The sequence below is a fragment of the Crinia signifera genome, chromosome 1 (assembly GCF_055691185.1).
Source record: "Crinia signifera chromosome 1, ASM5569118v1, whole genome shotgun sequence".
Taxonomy (NCBI): Eukaryota; Metazoa; Chordata; class Amphibia; order Anura; family Myobatrachidae; genus Crinia; species Crinia signifera.
In genome coordinates this window covers 200464535-200489347 of record NC_139217.1, presented here as the reverse complement: position 1 = coordinate 200489347, position 24813 = coordinate 200464535, and the positions used below count along the sequence as shown (strand labels likewise).

At 47.2% G+C, this 24813-nt stretch overlaps 1 protein-coding gene across 1 annotated transcript in view; it reads left to right on the top strand.

Annotated features, from left to right (window-relative positions):
- The first annotated feature begins 15638 nt into the window (after nucleotides 1-15638).
- Nucleotides 15639-24813, top strand: part of BTC (betacellulin) — a 108617-nt gene continuing 99442 nt past the window's right edge. The window contains exon 1 of the mRNA XM_083179156.1: nucleotides 15639-15795. Within this exon, the coding sequence (XP_083035282.1) occupies nucleotides 15747-15795 (49 nt within the window). The 5' untranslated portion in view covers nucleotides 15639-15746. The remainder of the gene's footprint in view (nucleotides 15796-24813) is intronic.

The window sequence follows — 24813 nt, the reverse complement described above, 5'->3', positions numbered from 1 at the left end:
CCCGGGAATCCGGAAGGGTCGGCAACCCTGACATACTGTACACACACACACACACACACACACTAAAATATATGTATATATTGCAGTGCTTAAAGTGTGCCAATAGACTCCTATCACCAGGCACTTAGCTGTCATTCGTCCCCCATACTCTCCCACCTGGTGGATGGCAGTCCACCCTACTCTGTCAAGGCAGCACCCAGCAGATATCTGTGTCATGTGTGTGTATGTGTAAGATGCTCTCCCACCCGGTAGCTGTCTCTGACCCCCCCCCCCCCCCCCCTCAAGTCTTCAACCTTTTGGCAGTGTCTGTCTCGTCCCCTCAATCTGTGTGTGAGCTTGCCAGTGTCGGTCTGTGTGTCTGCATTCACATGTCAGTGGCTGTCTGTGTCAGCATCTGTGTGTTAGCATATGTCTGCATGTCTGTGTCGGCGTCCATCTGTCAGTATTAGTGTGTCTGATTGTCATTGCCTGTGCATCAGAGTCTGTCCGAGTGCAAGAATCGGTCTGTGTGTCAATGTGTCTATGTCAGCGGCTTTCTGTGTGTCAGCATGTCACTTTCCATGTGTCAGCATCTTTCTGCATGTCAGCATCTGTCAATGGCTGTCTGTGTGTCAGTGACTGTGTGTCAGTTTCAATATTTGCCAACTTGTCCATGTTTCAACGTCTGTCTGTGTATGAGCTTCTATCTATGTGCTAGCGTGTCAACATATGTGTCAGTGTCAGCATATGCCAGTGTGTCTGTGTCTGTGTCAGCATCAGTGTCAGGGACTTCCTGAGTATAAGTGTTTGTGTAAGTTCATCAGCGGCTGTCTGTGTGTCAGTGTCAGTAAATCTGTCTGTTGTTACACAGTTTGTTTTACCACTTTCTACAAGTGTAAAGCGCAATGGAATCTGCTGAGCTATATAAGAAACTATAAATAAATACATTTGTCTACTTGTTTGTGTGTCAGCATCTGTGTGTCAGTTTGCCCGTGCATCAGCATCTGTCTGCATGCTAGCATGTCAGCATCTGTGTGTCTGTGTTTGTCAGTGTGTCATTGTCAGTGTGTGTGTGTGTCAGCTTGTCAGTCTGTCTATATGTTGGAATCTGTGTGTTAGCATCTGTGTGTCATTGTGCGTGTGTAATGCTTATGCTGGCCATACATCAAACCAACTTTCCTCCAACCATCCAACTAGTTGCTTGGATGGAATAAAAATATGGTACTGGATGAGAGAAAAGGACAGATCAGAAATGTTCTCACAAACTCAGTAAAATAGACAAAAACATTCAGTCTAATTGTTTAAATCAAACAGCATCTTTCTGCTGTAATGCTCAATATTTAGCCATCCTCTTTCACGGAACTGCCACACTACCTTCGTCCCTTCTCCTGTATGAGAGATGTGCTCACCGTGTCTGATGGTGTTATCCTGCGGGGTCATCGCATTGTGATCCTGGCTGCCTCTCAAACGTTTTATACCCAGTTGATGCACCAGGGCCATGCTGGCCTAGAGGCTACCATGCGTAGGACCCGTGAAACAGTGCCCTGGCCCACCATGTGTGGTGACATTGACTTTGCTGTCTCACTCTGTGCACCCTGCAATGCTTTGCGTTCACACCTGCCACGGGAGCTCATGCTGCTCCATGACATTCCTGATCTTCTGTGGTCCATTCTGGAGGCTGATCTATTAGAATGGAGGGAGAAGGAGTACCTGGTATTAGTTGAAACCAATTCAGGATAATTTGAGATAAACGACTTGACCAGCACGACAAGTCATAAGATCATTGCAAAGCTGAAGAGACACTTTGCAGCACATCAGTGCCAGATTAAGCATTCAGGGGGCCCAGGGCACTTTAGACAGGGGGCCCCCTTGCACTTGTCATTACTGGCCGCAAACTGCATGGGGGAATATTACACTGTCAAAACACAGAGCAAAGGCAGTATAAACTTGGTCAATGGGTAACTTCAGAGGATATATATATCACAAGAACCTAAACAAAATTGACCCATTGTAGACACAGTCTACCAAACGAAAGTCGTTGGAACTAATAGTTGAGTCATCTGGTATGTAACTAGATAGACATATGGGGTGACATTCTATGGGATGCGATTTTGCTTTTTTTGCAGTAATTAGACCACAAAATGGCGATATCGCATTTTCCCATTAAATCGTTAATTTAATGGGATGCGCTAAGGGACTGAAATCGCATATTATGTGCGTTAAGGTATGCTGAATAAAAATGCGAGATTAATTCGCATTTTTATCGCATCCAGATGTTTTCGTATAGAAAAGTATACAAGTCGCTTATTTAATGCAATGCGCATTTGCACATCGCATTATTTAGGTGCCTAATTTTCGCACTTATTTCAGACCAGGGTCTGTTTGGCGAATTAGCCAGAACCCTGCACAGATCGCAATGTTCTGTGCAGGGTTCTGCTGTAAAAAATAAAATAAAGGGTTAAAATAAAAAAAAACGAGTATAACCAGCCCCGGGCTCACTGAGCCGGTGCTGGTGACATAAAATCAGGGTCCCCGACAAATAGGGCGACTTTGACAGGCGCTGAGATGTTTCCTCCTCGGCGTCTCTGCACAGAATGATTTCTTGGCCAATCAGGAGCCGAGAAAGTCGGCTCCTGATTGGCCAGAAATCATTCTGAATACAGACGCCAAGGAAGTAACATCTCAGCGCATCTAGAGCAGAGATGTTTCCTCCTCGGCGTCTCTAATTAGAATGATTTCTGGCCAATCAGGAGCCGACTTTCTCGGCTCCTGATTGGCCAAGAAATCATTCTGTGCAGAGACGCCGAGGAGGAAACATCTCAGCGCCTGTCAAAGTCCTGCGAGCCGGGTAGCAGATGGGACCAGCGCTGTCACCGAAGAGGATACTGAGGTCGTCGCCGGGGACCAGGTGAGTTGGATTTGCTTCCTGAGGTACCCCTGGGGACTACCTCGGATCCCGGACCCCGGATTCTGCAGCCCAGGAGCCCCGGAACCCCAGGACCAGCCCCGGAACCAGGACCAAGGCCCCGGAACCAGACTCTTCTGCCTTGGAGCCCCGGAGGACGGACCCAGGATCCAGGGACCGACCTACGGGCTCAAGGTAGGTAAGTATCAGTGTGTGTGTGTTTGGTATGTATTAAACTTTTATTTTACAGTGTGTCAGTGTGATTTTGTTAACTATTTTTTGTACTGCTGAACTACAAGTGCCAGCGGGCCCTTTAATGCCCCGCATGCTGGGACTTGTGGTTCTCCAAGTCCCAGCATGCGGGGTAGGCTTGCTGGGACTCATAGTTCGCCAGTATAAAACAATAGTTTTACTTATTTTTTTACACAAGCCATCAGCCCGATGCCCACCGCCCAGGGGCATCCGGGACAGCCCCGGACTATCAGCATGGGCTGGTAAGTCCTGGAGGGGGGGGACCCCTTCATTGGGGGGTCCCCACTTCTCCAGGACCCCTGCCCATGCTGACCAGCCAGGGGGTTAATGCTTTGGGCGCGGGAGCTTATATAATAAGTTTCCCCCGGCTGTGGCATTACCCTGCTGGCTGGTTGTGTCCGGTGCTGGTTCTTAAAATACGGGGGACCCCTAGTCACTTTGTCCCCCGTATTTTGGGAACCAGCGCCGGGCCTTGAGCCTGGTGCTGGTTTCATGAAATCAAGGGGACCCCGATTTGTCGGGGACCCTGATTTTATGTCACCAGCACCGGCTCAGTGAGCCCGGGGCTGGTTATACTCCGGCGGGGGACCCTGCGCTCGGTTTTTTTTTTAAACTTTGCGCTGTCCTGCAAATGTGCGATTTTCAGACATGAAAATCGCACATTTTCAGGACTAAATAGAGCGCACCACTTCGCCGCAAATCGCCCCTCTTCGCACTTTTCAGCCTCCAATGCGCATCACATTAAATATGCGCATTTTGACTGAAAAGTGTGATTTTTAAAAGTGCGATTTGCGGCGATGTGGTGCGCGAATAAAACATGCGCATTTAGCGCAAACCATAGAATCTCACCCATGATATCTCAAATTAAGACACCATACCCTTTTTTGTTCACCTGTTTTTTCTTTCACCTGTTTCCTCCTCCACTTGTTTAAAGTCCCTCCTTGTATGTTAATGTTACAAGAGGGTTAAGCCTAATAAATCATTGTGTAACATATTACAAAGTAAAGTCCTAAGTACAGCATTTTTAAATGTATGTGTATAATATTGTTGAAAATGTTTTTTTCTGAAATGTGCTTTTTATATGTTTATAGCGAACCCCTGATGAAGTCCCATGTAGGGACGGGAACATTAGTTTGCTACTCTGAAATATTAATAACACACCATTGAACCTTTTAACAATCTGGATAAACCACCTGTATTGTGTGGAATAAGAGACTTTTATAAAAAATGTATATGATTTTTGGACTTTATTTTGCTTGTTTTACAATTCACTACAAGGCTTTGTTGATCTAATTACTAAAGTCAACAAAAGGGCGCCATCTTACAATTGCTATCTATCTATATATCTATATCTATATATATATACACACACACACACACACACACACACACACCACTTGAAAAGCCTGTGTTTGTCCCTCTGCACCTAACTCTGTAGGAAACCTCACAGTCCCAGTGCTGCCTCTGATTAAAAACCCTCCCATGACTAGGCTGCTGCTGCTGTTATCCATGGGCCTGAGAAGCATGTAATGAGCTCCACAAATCAGAGCTCTGCACAAACGTCTCGGCCTCTGCCCTCTGGAGCAAAGTGTCATGGGACTTAGTCAACTCCCAGTAATGCACTGCACACCTGGCTCCCAATGCTCAGCACCATTAATCATTGTCACATTGGCAGATAGGTGAAGCTGCAGCACTACCCCACTCCCATGCACAAAACCTTTAGCTAAAAAAAAAAAATTACATGCCAACCACAGTGGGCCCCTAGCTAGAGGGGGGCCCAGGGGCACTGACCCCTTGTGCCCCCATTATAATCCGGATCTGCAGCACATGGCTTCCCACAGCAGCTGATCACTGAGAATTTTTAGAATGCGTTTTTGCTTTCAGCAAAGGATACTAGGCGCTTGTTTGTATGACATTACAAAGAGTGGGGTCAGATGGAAAAAGATATAGGGATAGAATAAGGAAGAAAATCAATATAGAATAACTTAAAATAAAATAAAGTGAAATAAAAATAAATATAAAAATAAATATAAAGAAATAATAATAAATATAGCCAATAAGGAAAATAATGAAAATAAAAATAAAAATAATAAACTTCAAAAATAAATGTAAAAAATAATAATACATTTGCAGCAATGTTACAGCTCTTCTTATAGCAACTGGAGGGAGTCCCGACGTGAACTAACTTACTAGCCCTAAGATCTAGAGATGTGCGGCGGCCACTTTTTCGGGTTTTGGTTTTGGATATGGATCTCCCTTCGTGTTTTGGATCTGGATTGGTTTTGGCAAAACCACCCTTGCGGGTTTTGGCTTTGGTTTTGGTTTTGGATCTGGATTTATTTGGAAAAATGCTAAAAATTGCTAAAATAATAGTTTTCGGGCCTGTTTTTCCCCCTAAAGTGTTATTAAGCTCAATAACATTAGTTTCCACTCATTTCTAGACAATTTTGATCACTTCACAGCTCACAAAATCGTTTTCATATACTGTAGTAGGGCCATAAGGTTATCCCGAGGTAGCTGGATGACTAAGCTAGGCGACAGCAGTGGGCATCACATACATGTGGACCTTACACTTCCAACCTGGCACATGTTGGAAGCAGAGCAGCACTACAGGGGCAGACAGGGTGGCAGTTTAATAACCCCCCCCCCCCCCCCTTGTAGCTGCGCTCCACTGTTAGAACCTCCACACAAGTATCAAGAGCCCAGTGTGGATTGATTTTGCAGTTTGGCATGTGCAGCCAAGGAGCAATTAAATCTGTAGTAGTACACACTGGAGACTGGATATATGTCGTCACACTGGACACAGGATATATGTCGTCACACTGGACACAGGATATATGTCGTCACACTGGACACTGGATATATGTCGTCACACTGGACAATGGATATATGTCGTCACACTGGACAATGGATATATGTCACGCTGGACACAGGATATATGTCGTCACACTGGACACAGGATATATGTCGTCACACTGGACACAGGATATATGTCGTCACACTGGACACAGGATATATGTCGTCACACTGGACAATGGATATATGTCACGCTGGACACAGGATATATGTCGTCACACTGGACACAGGATATATGTCGTCACACTGGACACAGGATATATGTCGTCACAGTGGACACAGGATATATGTCGTCACACTGGACAATGGATATAGGTCACGCTGGACACAGGATATATGCCGGCACACATTACATGTCACACTGGACACAGGATATATGTTGTGACTTGTGACACTGGACACAGGATATATTGTCATCACACTGGCCACTGGATATATGTCGTCACACTGGACACAGGATATATGTCGTCACACTGGACACAGGATATATGTCGTCACACTGGACACAGGATATATGTCGTCACAGTGGACACAGGATATGTCGTCATACTGGACAATGGATAAAGGTCAAGCTGGACACAGGATATATGCCGGCACACATTACATGTCACACTGGACACAGGATATATGTTGTGACTTGTGACACTGGACACAGGATATATTGTCGTCACACTGGCCACTGGATATATGTCGTCACACTGGACACAGGATATATGTCGTCACACTGGACAATGGATATATGTCACGCTGGACACAGGATATATGTCGTCACACTGGACACAGGATATATGTCGTCACACTGGACACAGGATATATGTCGTCACAGTGGACACAGGATATATGTCGTCACACTGGACAATGGATATAGGTCACGCTGGACACAGGATATATGCCGGCACACATTACATGTCACACTGGACACAGGATATATGTTGTGACTTGTGACACTGGACACAGGATATATTGTCGTCACACTGGACACAGGATATATGTCGTCACACTGGACACAGGATATATGTCGTCACACTGGACACAGGATATATGTCGTCACACTGGACACAGGATATATGTCGTCACACTGGACACTGGATATATGTCATCACACTGGACACAGGATATATGTCGTCACACTGGACAATGGATATATGTCACGCTGGACACAGGATATATGTCGTCACACTGGACACAGGATATATGTCGTCACACTGGACACAGGATATGTCGTCAGTCGTCACACAGGACAGGACACAGGATATATGTCGTGAGTGACTCGTGACACTGGACAATGGATAAGATATAGGCCGTCACACTGGACACAGCCCCTTGTATTAATGCTGCCCCTGTACACAGTGTACTACTCAGCAGCACTGCAGCCCCTGCGTGTGAGCACTGCAGCACTGAGTTAGTTAGTTAAATCACAAAAAAAACACAGGGTTCAGGGCTAAATAAAATAAATCACAACACAGGGCTTAGGGCTAAATAAATCACAACAGGGCACGGGCCACAGGACAGCCCCTGGACAGTAGACACTGCAGCCCCTGCGTGTGAGCACTGAAGCACCTAGTTAGTTAAATCACACTACAGGGCTCAGGCCTATAAACAGTCACTGACTCTCAAGTCTACAACACAGGGCAGTGAGGGCAGGTCACGGAGCACAGCACAGCACAGAGCACATGGCACGGAGCACAGGGCAGTGAGGGCAGGTCACTGAGCACAGCACAGCACGGAGCACATGGCACGGAGCACAGCACAGGGCAGTGAGGGCACAGGTCAGGTCACGGAGCACATGGCACAGAGCACAGCACGGAGCACACGGAGCTTCCTAACCACCCTCTTCCCTCTCCAAGATTGGAGTGAAGATGGCGGGGCGCGCGTGCGTCTTTTATAAGATCCCGCTCCCGCGAGAATCCGACAGCGCGATGATGACGTTCGGCCTCGTTATTGGTCCGGAATTCAGGCGGGAACTTCCGAGCCGGCTCGGATCTGGCCCGGATCCCCGATATTCGGATCTGTCGGATCTCAGGGATCCGGACCCGCTCATCTCTACTAAGATCTACCTGACTTTTAGTTGCAGGCGTCTTGTCTGTGGCTTGTACGATAAACAGCGGTCCCGGCTTGTAGCGGCGGGTCTGGGTGACGTCACCGCAATCTCCAGCTTATGGTTTGGGTGCTTGTGCGGCAGCTGGATAATCTCCACGGGACCCTCTCTTTTTAATCCAATGTGTTTCACATCTGTAGGATGCTTTTTCAAGGATATTTATGTTAAAAACTATTTGCTTTTTTATAGTTGATTTTAAACGGAAGTGTAAAAAACCGGAAGTCTCTGCTTTTGGCGGTATCCTCATGGATTCTTCAGTAACAGTAAAAGAAGTGGGTTTTTCCTTCTGGTATTTTTGTTGCACAACAATTCAAAATAAATAATTTAGAAATCATAAAAATAAATAAAATGAAATATAAATAATGATAAAGTAAATACATATAAAATAAAAAGTAATATGTAAAAATAAAAATAATCACAATAATGTTCACTGAGAATGCCATGCAATATATAGTATAGTATAGTGTTCAAGGACGTTGCCAATAAATAAACTTCCAGCACATCACTAGTAGTCCATACTACCCACAGTCCCATGGAATGCATCTAAAGGAGAAGTGTGCATGAGATGGATCCGACTTTTACCTGGCACTGTTAAACTTGAGAAACATGACCCGAGATGGACGTCCATCCCATGCACAGTGCCAACTAGCACGGCGCACCCGCACATGCATCCCAATAGCAAAGCAGCTCCTGCAACCCAGGGAAGAGCCACAGGTTTGGGAGAACATCAGCAAGCCAAAGCTTCTTATGACAGATCAGCATACTGCCTGCCACCACTGTCTCCAAGCCAGCCTGTTTGCATGCAAACCAGGCAAGGATTTGACAGAATGGCAGTGGTTCAGCATCCAGGTCATCCAAATAGCTACGTGGTACAGTCTGATAATGCCCTCTATGAACGCAACCGCCGCCATCTGTTAAGTACCTGAAGAAAGCTCTACACATTCTGACTCATCAGTTTCTACCACAGCTGCAACCAATGTCAGTGATGATCTTCATTGCATGGACAGTCCTTCCTAAGAGACCACTCCTGAAGTAATAGAGCCCTCTGAAGTCACAGCGGACATGCCTATAGCTTCCCAGTGTACAGTACCATTACCAGATGGGGCCGTGTGTCCAAACCCAACCCAAAGTTCCAAGACTTTATTGTATAATTAGTTTTTTTTGTTCACGCCTAACATTTTTGCATTTTTCACCTACCGCATTTTCTGTATCCTTCCAGTTTGAAAGGGGGGATGTACATGCATGCTGTGCATCATGGGAGGTGATGTCATGCTGAGGGGACTTACTTCCTTTTGGTCTCCTATTATACCCCTTTTACAACAAATATCCGGGATCCAAGGCGGGTCAAATCCGGGATTTACCCAATTTACACTGCGGTGCCTACCCGCAGTGTAGGCGGAGATGGCGCTTGGAGATAACATCCTCTCCAAGCGCTTGGACCATGGTCATCCTCACCGGGGCCGCTGATCGCCGTGCTGGGGGCAGCCCTGCACCAAGGTAAACTGCACCCCCTAACCGTAGTCCACGAGGTGAATGGATGCCGCACACAGACATCCATTCAACTCTGCCGCTGCTGCTGTTTGCAAAGTATAGCAGATAGCAGCGGAGGCTGTGTGTGCCCCACATCCAACCTGCGGACGCTGCGGTAATTAGGTTGGACGTTCCCCATTCATGTAAACAGGAGCCGGGTCGGATGACCCGGCGTACCTGTTCAGACTGCCCTCTACCCAGGTCCTAGCCGTGTTCTACCCAGGTCAGGACCTGGGTAGAAGTCCCGTGTAAAGGGACACGGTGTGACCCATTTACACCGCCACTGACAGGGTCTGACTCGCTGATGACCCGGGTTTTTGCAGCGGTGTAAAATGGGTATTACTTTCACTTTGTGTCTGGCTCATGCTATGTAAAGACCTTCATTACATTTATGCTGCACGTGTCATCCTGATTTTGTTGCTACACATCTACAGGTTGCGATGGGGAACATGCCATTTTTAAATAGAAAACCCATCTTCCTAAATGTAACCCTTTCTCTCTAGATGTATGGAGAGGATAAGTAGGGGGGCAGGGCTGGGCAGAAACCATCATTAGGCCCCACCCCTTCACAAATAAACCACCACTATTAGCTTAAATTTGCATAAAGGTGCCAAAATGACACAGATAGCATATATTTGAACTACATGTCCCAGCAAGCCTTCCCCGCATGCAGAGACTTAAACAACCACAAGTCCAAGCATGCGGGGCATTAATGGGCCCACTGGTTCTTGTAGTTCTACATCATAACCGATAGCAAAATAAGACACAAACACACACACACACACACACACACACACACACAATTATTGAACCCAAGAGCTACCTGGTTGATCCTGCCAGTAGTATATGCATAGTTGCCTACCCTCCTGCATTCTGCAGGAGACTCCCTGAAATGGCAGCAATCTCCCTCTCTCCATCATTAGTCTAGCAATCTCCCTCATTTCTCCTAGCCCACATTGTACTGTTACATATTTTAGGAAAAAAAGGAATGAGAGACAGATACATTTACATTGAATCATCAGCACTATTTCCCAGTACTTTACCAAGTTTAGTAGCTCTTACTAACTGCTTTGGGGCTCATTTACATTTGGATATGTCATTTTAAAAGATTCCTCTCAGATGTAGCAGTACACACCCACGCTTCTAGGTGACACTTTCACAACATAGTTTCACAATCTATCCATACATGGAACTAGACACGCCCTTTGGGTGGAGCATGACATGCCCCCTCAATGGGGCGCTTTGCAAAATTCTACCAACTATAATATCCCTGAAACTAGTTTTCAAAAGTAGGCAAGTATGAGTATATGCTTGTCTCAAAGATTAAGCCATGCACGTTTAAGTACACACGCATACCCTCCAACATTTTCTCGCAATCACGGTTGTATTCGTTCGTGCATGGTATCAGACATAATTGCCAATCTAATTCAGGGTTGCCTACTTTTGAAAAGCAGTTTCAGGGAGATTTTAGATTCTGAGGGGGCGTGTCATGTTACACCCAAAGGGCATGTCTAATGACACATTTGGGCGTGTCTAATGATGCATATGGCCGTGTCTAGTGACACTTATTGGCGTATCTAGTTTGCCACACGATACGTGGCCATAATGTCATGAGAAACAACATGTCCTTAGATACTGTGCAAGCTTTGTGAATATGAGGAAGGAAATGCTTGTAAATGCTTCGGTCACCTGCGCCACCCTTGTAAAACACATATACAATACTTTTGTATACGACCTCAAGCTAAACAGACATCTTTGTAATATAATTGAATAATGTATCAAACTACTGTGCATTTGTAAACCACTTTCATACAGAATAATTGATGTGAAGTCTAGGAGAAATGATTTAATTAGGAATAAAAATTAGGTATTACCAGAAGTCATGTAGAAGACATATGTCATTTTAAAAACAAAATAATTTAGCATTCATGTTTAGACAGAATGTTAGCAAGAACTAGTTTGCATTTTAGTGACAATAGAAAAAAACAAAGGGACACCCATCATTTCCAGGCACCAAAATCTCCCCATGCCAAACATCACCACTCTGTCTCCCCCTGCTTCATTATTGTTATTAATGAAGCAGCTACACACTTTGCCCCCTCCCCACTACCCAGGGCCGGCGCCACCACTAGGCAGCTTTAGGCAATTGCCTAGGGCGCCGGCCACTAGAGGGCGGCACTACAGGCTGCCGATAAAATCACTTTTTTTCATGTGCTGCATGCAGGAGGCTCATAGGAGAGGAGAAGGCAGAGACAGAGAGCGCTCCCCCCCAGCAGCCTGTCATCCCCTGTGAGGTGGAGGTGTTTGTCCTATCCTCACCAATGACAGCCTCTCCTCCGGGTGCAGGAACAGCTACACAGGCTTATTCCGTCCAGTAGCAGAGCCTCACATACAGTAGCTGCTACTGCCCAGTGCTCTGCAGTAACACACTGGCCTGCAGCCCGCCCCCTGCCAGCACACACCTCCAGCTCAGGAACACTCGGCCCAGGAAGACTCCACCAGCCACCATATTGCTGCCAGAAGTAAGAGAAAACAGGTTACTAGGGTAGGGCTGGGCTTTGGCTGTGTGTGTGAGGGAGGGTGCTGGATTGGTGTATATGGGTGTGTGGGGGAGGTGCAGTGCAGGGGTATGGATGTGTGAGAGGATGCTGGGTGCAGGGCTGGGGTATGGATGTGTGAGAGAGGGTGCAGGGCTGGGGTATGGGTGTGTGATTGAGGGTGATGGGTGCAGGGCTGGGGTATGGGTGTGTGAGAGAGGGTGCTGGGTTCAGGGCTGGGGTATGGATGTGTGAGAGAGGATGCTGGGTGCAGGGCTGGGGTATGGGTGTGTGAGTGAGGGTGCTGGGGTATGGGTGTGTGAGTGAGGGTGCTGGGTGCAGGTATGAGGGAGGGTGCTGGGTGCAGGGCTGGGGTATGGATGTGTGAGTGAAGGTGCTGGGTGCAGGGCTGGGTTATGGATGTGTGAGTGAGGGTGCTGGGTGCAGGGCTGGGTTATGGATGTGTGAGTGAGGGTGCTGGGTGCAGGGCTGGGTTATGGATGTGTGAAGGAGGGTGCTAGGTACAGGTATTGGCATGTGGGGGGGCGGGTGCTAGGTGCAGGTATAGGTGAGGGAGGATGCTGGGTGCAGGTATTGGTGTGTGAGGGGGGTGCTACAGTAGGTGCAGGTATAGGGGAGGGTGGGTCCTGGGTGCAGGGCTGGGGTATGGGTGTGTGATGGAGGGTGCTGGGTGCAGCGCTGGGGTATGGGTGTGTGAGGGAGGGTGATGGGTGCAGGTATTGGTGTGTGAGAGAGGGTGCTGGGTGCAGGGCTGAGGTACGGGTGTGTGAGGGAGGGTGCTGGGTGCAGGGCTGAGATACGGGTGTGTGATGGAGGGTGCTGGGTGGAGGGCTGGGGTATGGGTGTGTGATGGAGGGTGCTAGGTGCAGGTATTGGTGTGTGAGAGAGGGTGCAGGGCTGAGGTACGGGTGTGTGAGGGAGGGTGCTGGGTGCAGGGCTGGGGTATGGGTGTGTGATGGAGGGTGATGGGTGCAGGTGTGTGTAATTCATTCTGAGATGACTGCGATATATGTAAGATAGAGGAAGGTAGCTGGGGCAGAAGCACATGTGTGAGAGGGAGATGGGGGGTATTTATGTATTAGTCTGAAGTGGCTGGGGCTTTTGTTTTGATAAAAACTTATGTGACACCTACATGATCCTTCTCGACTTCCTGTTCCGCACAGGCCGGCCTCCCCCACGTGACATGCAACCAAGGCAGACTGCAGAAAAGCAGTGACTGACAGCCCGGCTCCTGTGCACTGTAGAGCACTGTGTTCTGGTCCTACACCTCTGCAAGAAGCGGTATTGTAACAACTAGAATGCTGACACTGCCTGTAATCACATTAGATGGATGTGCTAGAACTTATATATGCTGTAGAAATAGAGCTGTGGAAACAATAACTTCTAGCACATCCATCTAACGTGGTGTATACTGTGTGTGTGTGTATGTGTGTATATATATATATATATATATATATATATATATATATATATATATATATATATATATATACTTGCGAGTAACAGGCACTCTCCTCTCCTTTCACAGCTGCCGGGGTGCCCTGTCCGCTTCAATAGCATACAGCATGTCCACATAGGACCGGCACTCGGCTGACTTCCCTTCAATAAAGCAGCTACACACTTGCTTCTTGCTATATATATATATTTCACATACTGTACATACATGTGTGTGTGCCAGGTTCTTTATATGAGTCTCAGTCCTGCTGGTCCATCGATATATCGGCGGCCAGTATATATTCATATGTACTGGCCGATATATTGGACCATCAGTCAGTGTGTACCATCAATATGTCTGTCAATGGTGTAGTTGGCAGACCTATTGCGTTGCCTGTACAACATCACGGATAGCCGATATATCGGTGCACCATGCTGTATACACAAGTGATCCACCAACCACTCATACACGTGCACTAGAGCTGCCGGTTATTGACAGCTCAGCGGGCGGGCAGAACTGTCTTTCACTTTGCCACATTCACAATTTTGACTAAGGGTGGTTAGGGCAGGTGGCGGGGGGGGGGCGCAGAAGGCAGAATTTTGCCTAGGGTGTCATGAAACCTTGCACCGGCCCTGCACTACCTCTTGGATCTTTCCTCCTCTCCCCCCTCCAAGCCCCCACGCTGCTGCAGCTTCATAAAAAATTATCCCCGCCTTCCCCACTACTTCCCCCCAAAAATGTATAAGGCAGTGGGGAGAAAAATTTTTTATGAAGTAGAAGAGGGGGCAGGCAGGCAGTGGCGTAACTAAGTTTTGGGCCCCCCCCCCCCCCCCATCGCCCCGCCAAACACCCCCAATCCCCCGCCGCCCTGCCACCCATGCAAACCCCCCCCCCCCCAATCCCCTGCAGCCTTACCTATCGCGCTGGTCCCGGCTCCGTTCTTCTTCTGCTGAGGACCACCACGAAATGGCCGCCCCCATACAGCAGACAGTTTCAGAGAACTGTGTGCTATATGGGGGCGGCCATTTTGTAGTGGTCCTCTGCAGAAGAACGGAGCCGCCGGGACCAGCGAGATAGGTAAGTCTGCGGGGGATTGGGGGGGGGGGGGTAACTATAGCACCGCAGCCCCCGGCGCCCCCACATGCACAGCGCCCCCGCGGTGGCGGGGGCTGCGGTGCTATAGTCACGCCACTGCAGGCAGGGGAGAGTTTTTATGAAACTGCGCTGCTGCAGGAGCGAGGAGGCCTGGAGGGGGGAACCCTTATAAACTATCAGCGGGGTACAGAGGGACATAAATGCTTTATAACATGTGGGCAGTCAATCTCACCCGCTCCCTGTCCTGCGCTGCCTGCCGCGGCTTAGTTCCAATCTCTGCCTCTTCTTTCGAGGTTGTGGCCGCTCCCACTCTCCATGCTGCACTGTCCTCCTCGTCCCTGCCTGCCCGCCGCTGCATAGTTTTGTGTAGCCACTGCTGCAGACAGCGCTACCCACAAAGCCCCGCAGCGGCCGGCATTACTCAGGACAGCCACGACATCATGATGACGCCTGACCCCGGCAATTCCGAATCCTGACTAGCGCATGCGCAGTCACAGGTGTCCCGTAAACCATAAAAAAATGGGAGGATCCCCTCTATTCCCGTGAGACCGGGAGTTAGAGACAAAATGCGGGAGACTCCCGCAAATTTCGGGAGGGTCGGCAACCCTGATCTAATTTCTTTCAGTATCTGATTGGTTGCCTATAGCAACATCCCATCTGAAATAGAACTTCCATCTTAGTTAATTTCCCCTGAAGAGTTAATGTCAGTAACGACTCATCCAGTAGTTGCCATTTATGCAGTATACACAGACCTGGGGGTGAGGGAATGCTGCACATGTGTAATATTCACTCTGTGTGATTGTTGGGACAGTAGTGTTAGGCAGGGCTGGGTAGTGACAGGGGAGGGGCATGTCACAGTCCCAGGGATTAAAGGAGCTTTGGTCTGAGTCAGTCACCTCCCATCTGCAATTCTATGCACAGTCTGTGTATGTCACTTGCTGCACCATTACACCGAGACTCCTCAGTGCTGCCTGGGCAGGAGCTCGTAGCCTGCCTGCCTCTGATTCCCCATGCGTGGTGCTGGGCAGGCAGACACTGATGGACGCCCCGCACCTCACAGAGCACCTGCTGCTGGCTCTTGTCTTCGGTAAGAAGAAACACACTACTCTGCTTGTTTCACTGAGGGCTTAGGTTACCTGTAACAGCTGTGTTGCGTAAACTAAGATAAGGTTATGAGGAATAGTAAATGCAATATTATTACAGGGGGCACAGGTTGGTTGACATGAGTGGTTTCTTATCACAGACAGTTGCAATGATTTCATATGTATGTTTCCATTTATGTGCACCCGGGTGGGAGTATATGTTATACTTAAGTTATTATAATGACAGCTACAGTAATGAATGCAAACTGGATGCAGGAAAATGTCTGTCCTATCTTTGGGCGGGATGCTCTAACCCAGAAATGCGGTAAAAACCCCATTATCAGGGTTTTTAACGCATTTATATAATCTCTAACCCCCCCCCCCCCCCCCCGCAGTGTCACAGCGCTGCGGAGGGAATCGCCAGCAAAAGCTGGCATTCCCTGCAGAAGCCTATGGGCTTCTTACCACAGCGCTGTGTGACGGATCCGTAACGGTTCCCTCCCAGCATGCCCTGCGGCCGGCTTTAGCGCTCTGACCCGGAAGTCCAGTGCCGGCATCGCAAGGGACAGCTCTTATCGCAAGAGCTGTCCTTTGCGTTAATGATCGCATATGTTAGAGCATATGCAATCATTAACTATGCGAAGCCCGGTGGAGGGGTTCTGCGGATGTTAGAACATTCTGCCCTTTATGTGAGAATATTTGTTGATGTCTGTCTATTAGGCTGTGTAAACTACTTTAGCGCTTTTGAGTAAGAGGAGGTTACTCATAAGGTTGCAAGGTGCAGATAAACAGTTAAAACGCCAACACTGTGTCCATCATCTGTGCACATCATTCCTCACACTTATAGAGGTGCAAAGGAAAGTGTGACATACCTGATAATGGGTATGGGTCAACACATATTCGGTCGACATGCATTGCGTCGACCATTGAAGATTGACATGGCTTAGGTCGACACATGAAATAGGTTAAGAAGGTTGGAAGGTCGACACAAGCATTAGGTTGCCAGTCAAAAGGTCAACATGAGTTTCACATTTTTTTTGTCCCAAATGTTGACATGTCAAAGGGTACCAGGTCCCCTCGCATGGCGTGCGCACTTTGAGCACACTAGTCTACTCTCCATCCACACCCTAGTGGATGGTACGGCATGAAATACCGCCTGTCGGCACATGTTGGCTCAGACCTTTTGACTATCGACGTAGATATTGTCCACCTAATGCTTATGTCGACCTTCCAACCATGCCAACCTATTTCATATGTCAACCTAAGCCATGTCGACCTTCAGTGGTCGACCCAATGCATGTCCACCTAATATGTGTCAGGCTAACGACTGTACACCCTTATAACGTAGGGCCTGTTTCAGAGCTGGATCAGTCGCATTCACATCGGAGGGGGTTATTCAGAGTTGATCGCTGATGTGCAGATCCGCAATCCATTCGATTAGCGAATGATACTGATTGTAGCTTGCATGCGAGAGCCAAAATAGCATCAAAAATAGCAACAGTATCCAATCATAGTCATCCCACAATTTGACTGACAGGAAGTCAGTGTTTGGGGGTGGTAACAGGCCATTATCTGGGAGTGTCAGAAAAAATGTAGGCAGGCCCAGGCGTTTTAAGGGAGGGTGTGTGATGTTAGCGCTGACCATAATCTGTGTGTTTCAAACATAACAGTTGGGAGGAGCACCATTTATCATTAACAACAAGTTTTATCATTTACAATATGTTTTATGTTTTGTTGATAAATGGGCCCTTAAGTGGTTACCTTAGGGGCATATGTAACAAAAACTGATATTTTATCAATGGTTACAAATGATACATGGTGCTGCAGTCTATCAAATAAAAAATGTACAGGATCTGATTGGCTGGAGTACTATTTATCATTAATAACAAGAATATCACTTGTTAAATCTGCCCCTTAGTTCTGAAGGTGCCCACACACGCACCGTTTTCCTGGTACTTTTTGTGCTAAATCAGTGCATGCGTTGTGCGTGCGATGCGATCAAAACACAGTACAAAAAGTATGTGCAGCACATACTTTTTGTACTGTACGATGAGATGCCGCGGGAGCGTACATCTCATAGCACACATTGCACCCGGAAAATCGGTGCATGTATGGGCACCTTTAGTTCTATTTTTACAATGTATTATTTACTCAGTCCACTGTTGCTAGAGTGAAGTGATCCTCTTATACTGTACATGTGTGTTTTACTGCTACTGACCGTTTGAATACAGTTATGAAAACACGGTGCACAAGAGATCTTGGCTGGATGCACTGGAGATTTTGACTAAGCGATTCTGTCTAAAGGGGTGTACACACGGGCTGTAGCTGGGAGATTTGACTAAGCGATTTTGCTTAGTCAAAATCTCCCAGTTGCTGCCGTAGATAAGCTGGAGGCCATCCCCAGCAGCTGCCCACGTGTACAGCCGAATAGACACTAGAGATATGCAGACTCGGATTCCAAAGATCCAAGCCCCCACGGACGTCATCATTCCGAGCCCGGTTCCGAGCAGCGCTCAGAGATTACCGCCTGACTCGGGTCCGTCCGCGTGGGCAGAACGTCATCGCCCGGCGCCGTATTTTGTGAGGCTTTAAATAGCGGCTGCCGCGCCCGCCATCTTCACTCCAGTCTAGTAGTGGGTTGGGAGAGGGTGTGTTGGTGCTGCTGCTGGGGCCTAAACTTGAGCTTGAGCTTGACCTTGAACGCAATATTTTATTCGCTTGGGCTGTCTCTCTCAGTGCTGCTGTGTACTCTGTTCTCCTCTCTGCTTAGGGTGGGATCACCCTAGCAAGGAGGACAGTCTAACTGTGTACTTGTAGTACTGCTGTCTCTTCTGTGTGGTCTACCTCTGGTGTGCTGTGCTGTAATTATTTTATTTGCTGGGGCTGTCTCCCTCAGTGCTGCTGTGTACTCTGTTCTCCTCTCTGCTTAGGGTGGGATCTCCCTAGCAAGGAGGACAGTCTAACTGTGTACTTGTAGCACTACTGTCTCCTCTGTGCTGGGGCCTAACTCTGGTGCTGTGCTGTAATATTATATATATTATATTAATAATGAATTATATTATATATATAAAGCAGGGTTGCCTACTTTTGAAAAATCATTTCAGGGAGAAAAGAAAAAGCCAGGGGGCGGGCCTTGCGTCGCCAGGGGGCGGGCCTTGCGTCACCAGGGGACGGGCCTTGCGTCGCCAGGGGGGTACACTACACGGTGAGGAGGACTGGACCTGAGAGCAATGCTCTGCAGATAGCATATATAGTGAGGAGAACTGGGCACAGTGCAATGATCTGCAGATAGCATAAATGGTGCGGTCTAAGAGCACAAAGCAACCACTACAACTGAGCAAATGAAAGGCTGAATATTACACAAATGAATGGTGCTGCACAGGGACACCTTGCTGTAAAGAATTAATGTTTTTATAAATCCAGAAGTTTACACATGAGGCAGGCATTCCCCAAACCCTGCAGAAGCACAGGGCACCCAAAGGCATGGCATACAAGGGGGCATACTCAGTGTGTGAACTGATGTACTAAATACTAAGGTAGGAGATAGAGGGAACTGGGAGTGGGTGAGGCAATGCCAGTAGCACTGTGCCTTCCCCACAACAGCTGCCAGGCCCCATACTAACAGTATGTAATAGGAGCAATAATACTGAAGAGCCATTACCTGTCACCGGACACCAGACACGGGGGCAGTGGGGAACGCAGTCCCTGCATGATGTGGCCTCTCCAGCAAGACGCCCAGAACTCCATTTCCCAGCATGCACGTGTCTTTGCTGCCGACTTGGCTTGCCGAGCTCTCTATCTGCCGGCAGCATGCAGTGCAGGACACGGAGAAGTCAGACTACAAGTCCCGGCAACCATGTAGCTGAAGCTACTGGTTGGCCAGCAGGTGGCGCGGCGTCATCGCGTCGGCAGCGTTATAGCGCGTACGTAGTGAGCGCAGATGCCTTAAGCAAAGCGGTGGCTACGGGAGAAAGGGGCCCTCTTCCGGGAGTCCGTGAGATGTCCCAGAATTCCGGGAGTCTCACGGACATTCCGGGAGAGTCGGCAACCCTGATATAAAGTCCACTGGTGCTGCCTGCACTGAATCTGCCAGTATTATTTACTCAGTCCACTGTTGCCACTGGCAGTGCTACTGCCTAAGTGTACCTACCTAGTACATACTAGGCTGCTATATATAATTTAATTAAAAAATAATACCTGTGCTGACTGTGAAAAAATAAATCCATGCTGCTGGTGCACTGACGTGTGCCACTGCCAAGCAGTACCTAATAATAAAATTAATTATTATAAATTCTGCTGGTGAATAATAGTCTGCTACCTTTTGTGGTGGCCACTGCCAGTGCTACTGCCTACCTACCTAGTATTTTAGTTTCTCTACCTACTAGGCTGCTATATTATTAATACTTAATTAATTTAATTATATATATAGTCCACTGGTGCTGCCTGCACTGAATACTGTGAATAGAGGTTGCCAGTATTATTTGCTCAGTCCACTGTTGCCACTGGCAGTGCTACTGCCTAAGTGTACTGTACCTACCTAGTAGTACAACTACATACTAGGCTGTTATATCTAATTTAATAAAAAAATAATACTTGTGCTGTGTGGGACTGTAAAAAATAATTCCATGTTGCTGGTGCACTGACGTGTGCCAATGAGTGCCAAGCAGTACCTAATAATAAAATTAATTATTATAAATTCTGCTGGTGCACATACTAGTATTGCTGACGTATATACCTGTCTTGTGCCTAGTACTGCCTTATCTACCTGTCTGGTGCATAGTACTGCTGTATCTACCGCTGCTGTATCTACCGTCTTACATGAGCCATGTGTTTGTGCCGCACTCTTGTGTGACTTAGCATCATTATCCAGCTACCTCGGTGCAACCTTTTGCCCTAAAAACAATATTGTGAGGTGTGAGGTGTTCAGAATAGACTGGAAATGAGTGGAAATTAATGTTATTGAGGTTAATATAGCATAGGAGCAAAAAAAAAACCAAAATTCTGCGATTTTAGCAGTTTTTATGCTTTTTTTTTTTTTTTTTTAAATCGGAACCCAAAACCAAAAAAATCCAAACACAAAACGTTTAGGGGGGTGTTTTGGCAAAACCCATTAGAACCCAAAACCTCAAGGTAATCAGAACCCAAAACCCCAAACCACGAAAAGTGGCCGGTGCACATCCCTAATAGACACTGCAGCTTCTAGCAAGAATATTCTTGCTTGCAGTGTCTATTTGGCCAGGTGATAGCGACGATGCGGGGCAGCGCATCGCTATTGCCCGGTGTGTTGGCGATGTTGTCAAAATCGCTTAGATGAATCGCCCCTGTGTACATGGCTTAAGTAATGATGGTCTATGATCTATTCAAAATTTACTTGCCTGCACAGTCAATCTAAAGCCCTGTACACATGGTGAGATATTGGCTCATGGGAGAGTTCTCTGAGGGCAGATGCAGATGAGCACTGTAGGGGCAGGGATGGGCACTTTGCACCTTATTCAAATGTTTTAGCATAGGCAGCCACTAGAGGAAGTGCAACGGAGAATTGTAATGTAGCTCCTTTAAGGTGTATGCGGCGCTGGCATTTCAGCTCGGACACTACGAATTTGGATCGGTATTATAATTATTACTGGGTGGTGCTGCGCTCCGTCTGAATGAAAATCCCTGATTGAGTTAAGAGAGGGGTGTCGTGTTGGACTAATTGGCAATTAAGAAGCAGATGTTGGTGGCAGGTCAAAATTAAGTTTACAGTACTTCTTAAAATATGCAGTAAAACAGGAAATAAGCAATCATATAACATGCAGAATATATAAATAGTTAAAAAATACATAAATTGATAATGAACACGAGAAATGAAAATATACACTAATAATATTGCTCCATTTAAAAGTAGGAAAAGGTAAAAAATTGATTATGAAGCATACGCATTATTAATAAAATTGATGATATTAAGATAAAAATATGATAATGAGTTGCTCAAGAGAATGTTGTATCCCACAGTTAATCAATAGGTAGGTACCAAAGTAGTAAGGGAGGGAATACCAGCAGTGGTTTAAGTGTCTAATAGTTCAGGCACAGTGCAGCGTCCCGCAACTGTGCTGCAGATATGGTTGCGGTGGTGAAACAGTATGACAGATGGTACTGACAGGATGTTGGTATGGCTAGATGTTATTGGGGGCTGTGGGCAAGGGAAGGTGGGTGTTAGCGTGGTTCTGGACCTGCTAGCCTGCCTGGTGGCGCCACTGTTACTGGGAATGGAGTCCGGGTTCAGCTGGCATTGTGCTGCTACAGGCTGCCTGCAGTCTGGACGGTTGGTGTGTGAGGCCCCAGCTGGATCGCTGGTTGTCCCTCGCTCCACCGTCCGACAGACATTCAGTGAGGGAAAACTGGCATTAACTTTCTTGATGTCAACATATATATTACCGACTACGAAATCCACACCAAATAAATCTGTAGATGTACATTCTCCACTCCAGTTGACATCACCCCAACTGGTTAAAAGCTATCCCAAAAGGTCAATTCACTAGAATAAGACGTAACTGCTCCAAAGTTCAGGATACAGGGTCTAGACCTCAAGACACAATTCCAAACAAAACAATATCACAATGATGATGTAGAACAGGGATGGGGAACCTTTGGCCCTCCAGCTGTTGTTGAACATTTTTGCTATTTGGCCATGCTAAAACTGTTTGCAGGGCATGCTTGGATGTTCAACAACAGCTGGAGGGCCGAAGGTTCCCCATCCCTAAAGTAGAACAGCTGAACAGCTAGAAATAAACAGAAATAACCAACCTTCTCCACTAACCAGATGAAGTACTGTTCATCACAGGCTACTCGCAAAAAGCAGATAGACTGACACAGATTCTGACCAAACACTGGCCACTCTCATGTAGGATCAAATCTTGTCAGATCATCTCTCACCAAGACCAAGGTTAGTTTTTAAGAAAGCCTAAGATATTCGAAAACATTTGGTACATAACCATATAGCCCTGAGGAAAGTTATTCTAACCACCATAGGAAGCAATAAACCACAGAACGGCTTTTACCACTGTGGGACTTGTGGGACAAATAAAAAAATACACAATCAAAGGAATATTAATATGCAACAGTTAAGGCTTAATTTACCTTGTATAATGCACATGCTGCAAACAAAATATGTAGGATGGACCACCAAGCCATTGAAAACACACATCAGTGAACTTATTATGAACATTAAGAAGGGGAGGAAGGACCACAACCTATCGAATCACTTCGACCACAATCAGGACCCCCACCAAATCTAATTCATAGGTATCCAAGAAGTAGGGCACAACTGGAGGGGAGGCGACTATATACAATCCATTAACAGAACAGAACTACAATAGATGTACGAATTAAGAATACTGACCCATGGGGACTTTAATTAGACAAAGTCAGATCTATAGTGGGGAAAGACTGGAAAACAGGTACCGGAGTAACTGTTTGTGAGCCTGTGTGAGTTGTTAAGCCAGCAGCAATAAAAAAAAGGGATTGTCAGTCCCTATATGGAAACCTAATATAGCAGAGTGAGGGGTGAGAGGGCTGGATGCCTGATGCTGATGCGTTTCACTGCTGAGTGCAGCTTTTTCAAGGTAGTCCTACCTTGAAAAAGCTGCACTCAGCAGCGAAACGCGTCAGTTCAGGCATCCAGCCCTCTCACCCCTCATGCTGCTGTACCAGGCATCACCCACCAAAAACTCCCTGAGAACCACAAACCAGAAACGTGGACCCAGACTACACTTGGCCATCCAATACCATCTTGGGCATGGTACTACCAATTGAAGGAAAGCCTCCTCTCTAAAGCACCTGCCCTAGCAACTAGGAGGACTACCTACAGCTTCAGATATTCCAGAAATTGGGAGGAACGCCACTATAGTAGAGAAAACCTGAATTCCTCACAATCTGTATTGCCAATATTTATCCATCAGCCTCTCACTAGAAAGCCTTTACATCAAACACAAAAATCCAACCTCATCCACACACCGTTATGATGACAAATACGTGGAACAATCAGAGACTGATTGTATAAATACACCAATCAGAGACTGATTTCACCAACAAACCATCTACAAATGTAAACATTATGATGAGACCTATGGCTCAATCAGAGACGGATTAGACCATAAAAAACTGAATCGCACATAAAGATTACTAAGAGGAGGCTTCCAGTTCCGGCTTTAATGGAGTGAGGATCTCCGTGCATTAGCTCCATCTCCCGCCTCACCCCAGGACAGCGTTACATGGTTTAACAGCCTCACTCCGCCGCTACACTCACCCCACCTGACACCCGAGGATAGATTGCTACTTGAATCCTCCGGGGTCAAAGACGCCGCAGACCTCACAGCAGGCACAGCACGTGGCCTCACAGCCCCAGCTGCCGCGTCAGGAAAGGAGGAGAGCTCCTTCTGATAACGGGGACAGTGAACTGCCTGCCTCCAAAAAAACATCCATGGGAGACACTGAACTTCACAGCCGCGTGAGAAAGGGCTCTGATGCCCCAGTTACTTACAATAAAGTTATAGAAGCCATACAGGCAGCCATGACACCACTGCTAACAAAGGCAGTGGCAGATATAATAGCCCAGCTGCAACAACTGTCCCACACAGTCTCAGTAAATGAGCAACAACTTGGTGCTGTTAAACATGAGGTCTCAGACATTCAGCACACTATAAAAAGGCTGGACACCGAAAATGACCAACTCTGGAATAGATTGTAGGACCTGGAGAACAGGTCGCGCAGACAGAACATCCGATTGGTGGGCCCAGTGGCGGATTCAGGGGGGGGGAACCCGGGCACGTGCCCCCCTGTCATTTCATTTTGTAGCTGAGGACCAGGGCTTTCCAACGAGCCCAGCCCCGTGTTTCTAACCCCCTGGGAACCGGAGATATCGCCTGGCAAAGCTGTAACGTTTTTACCCATAGGATAATATGGGACCCGTTAATTCCGACCCCCACCCGGTTCCGACGGCTGGCAGTTCCCCCCCTGGTATCACAGAAGCTTGTAGTTGATTT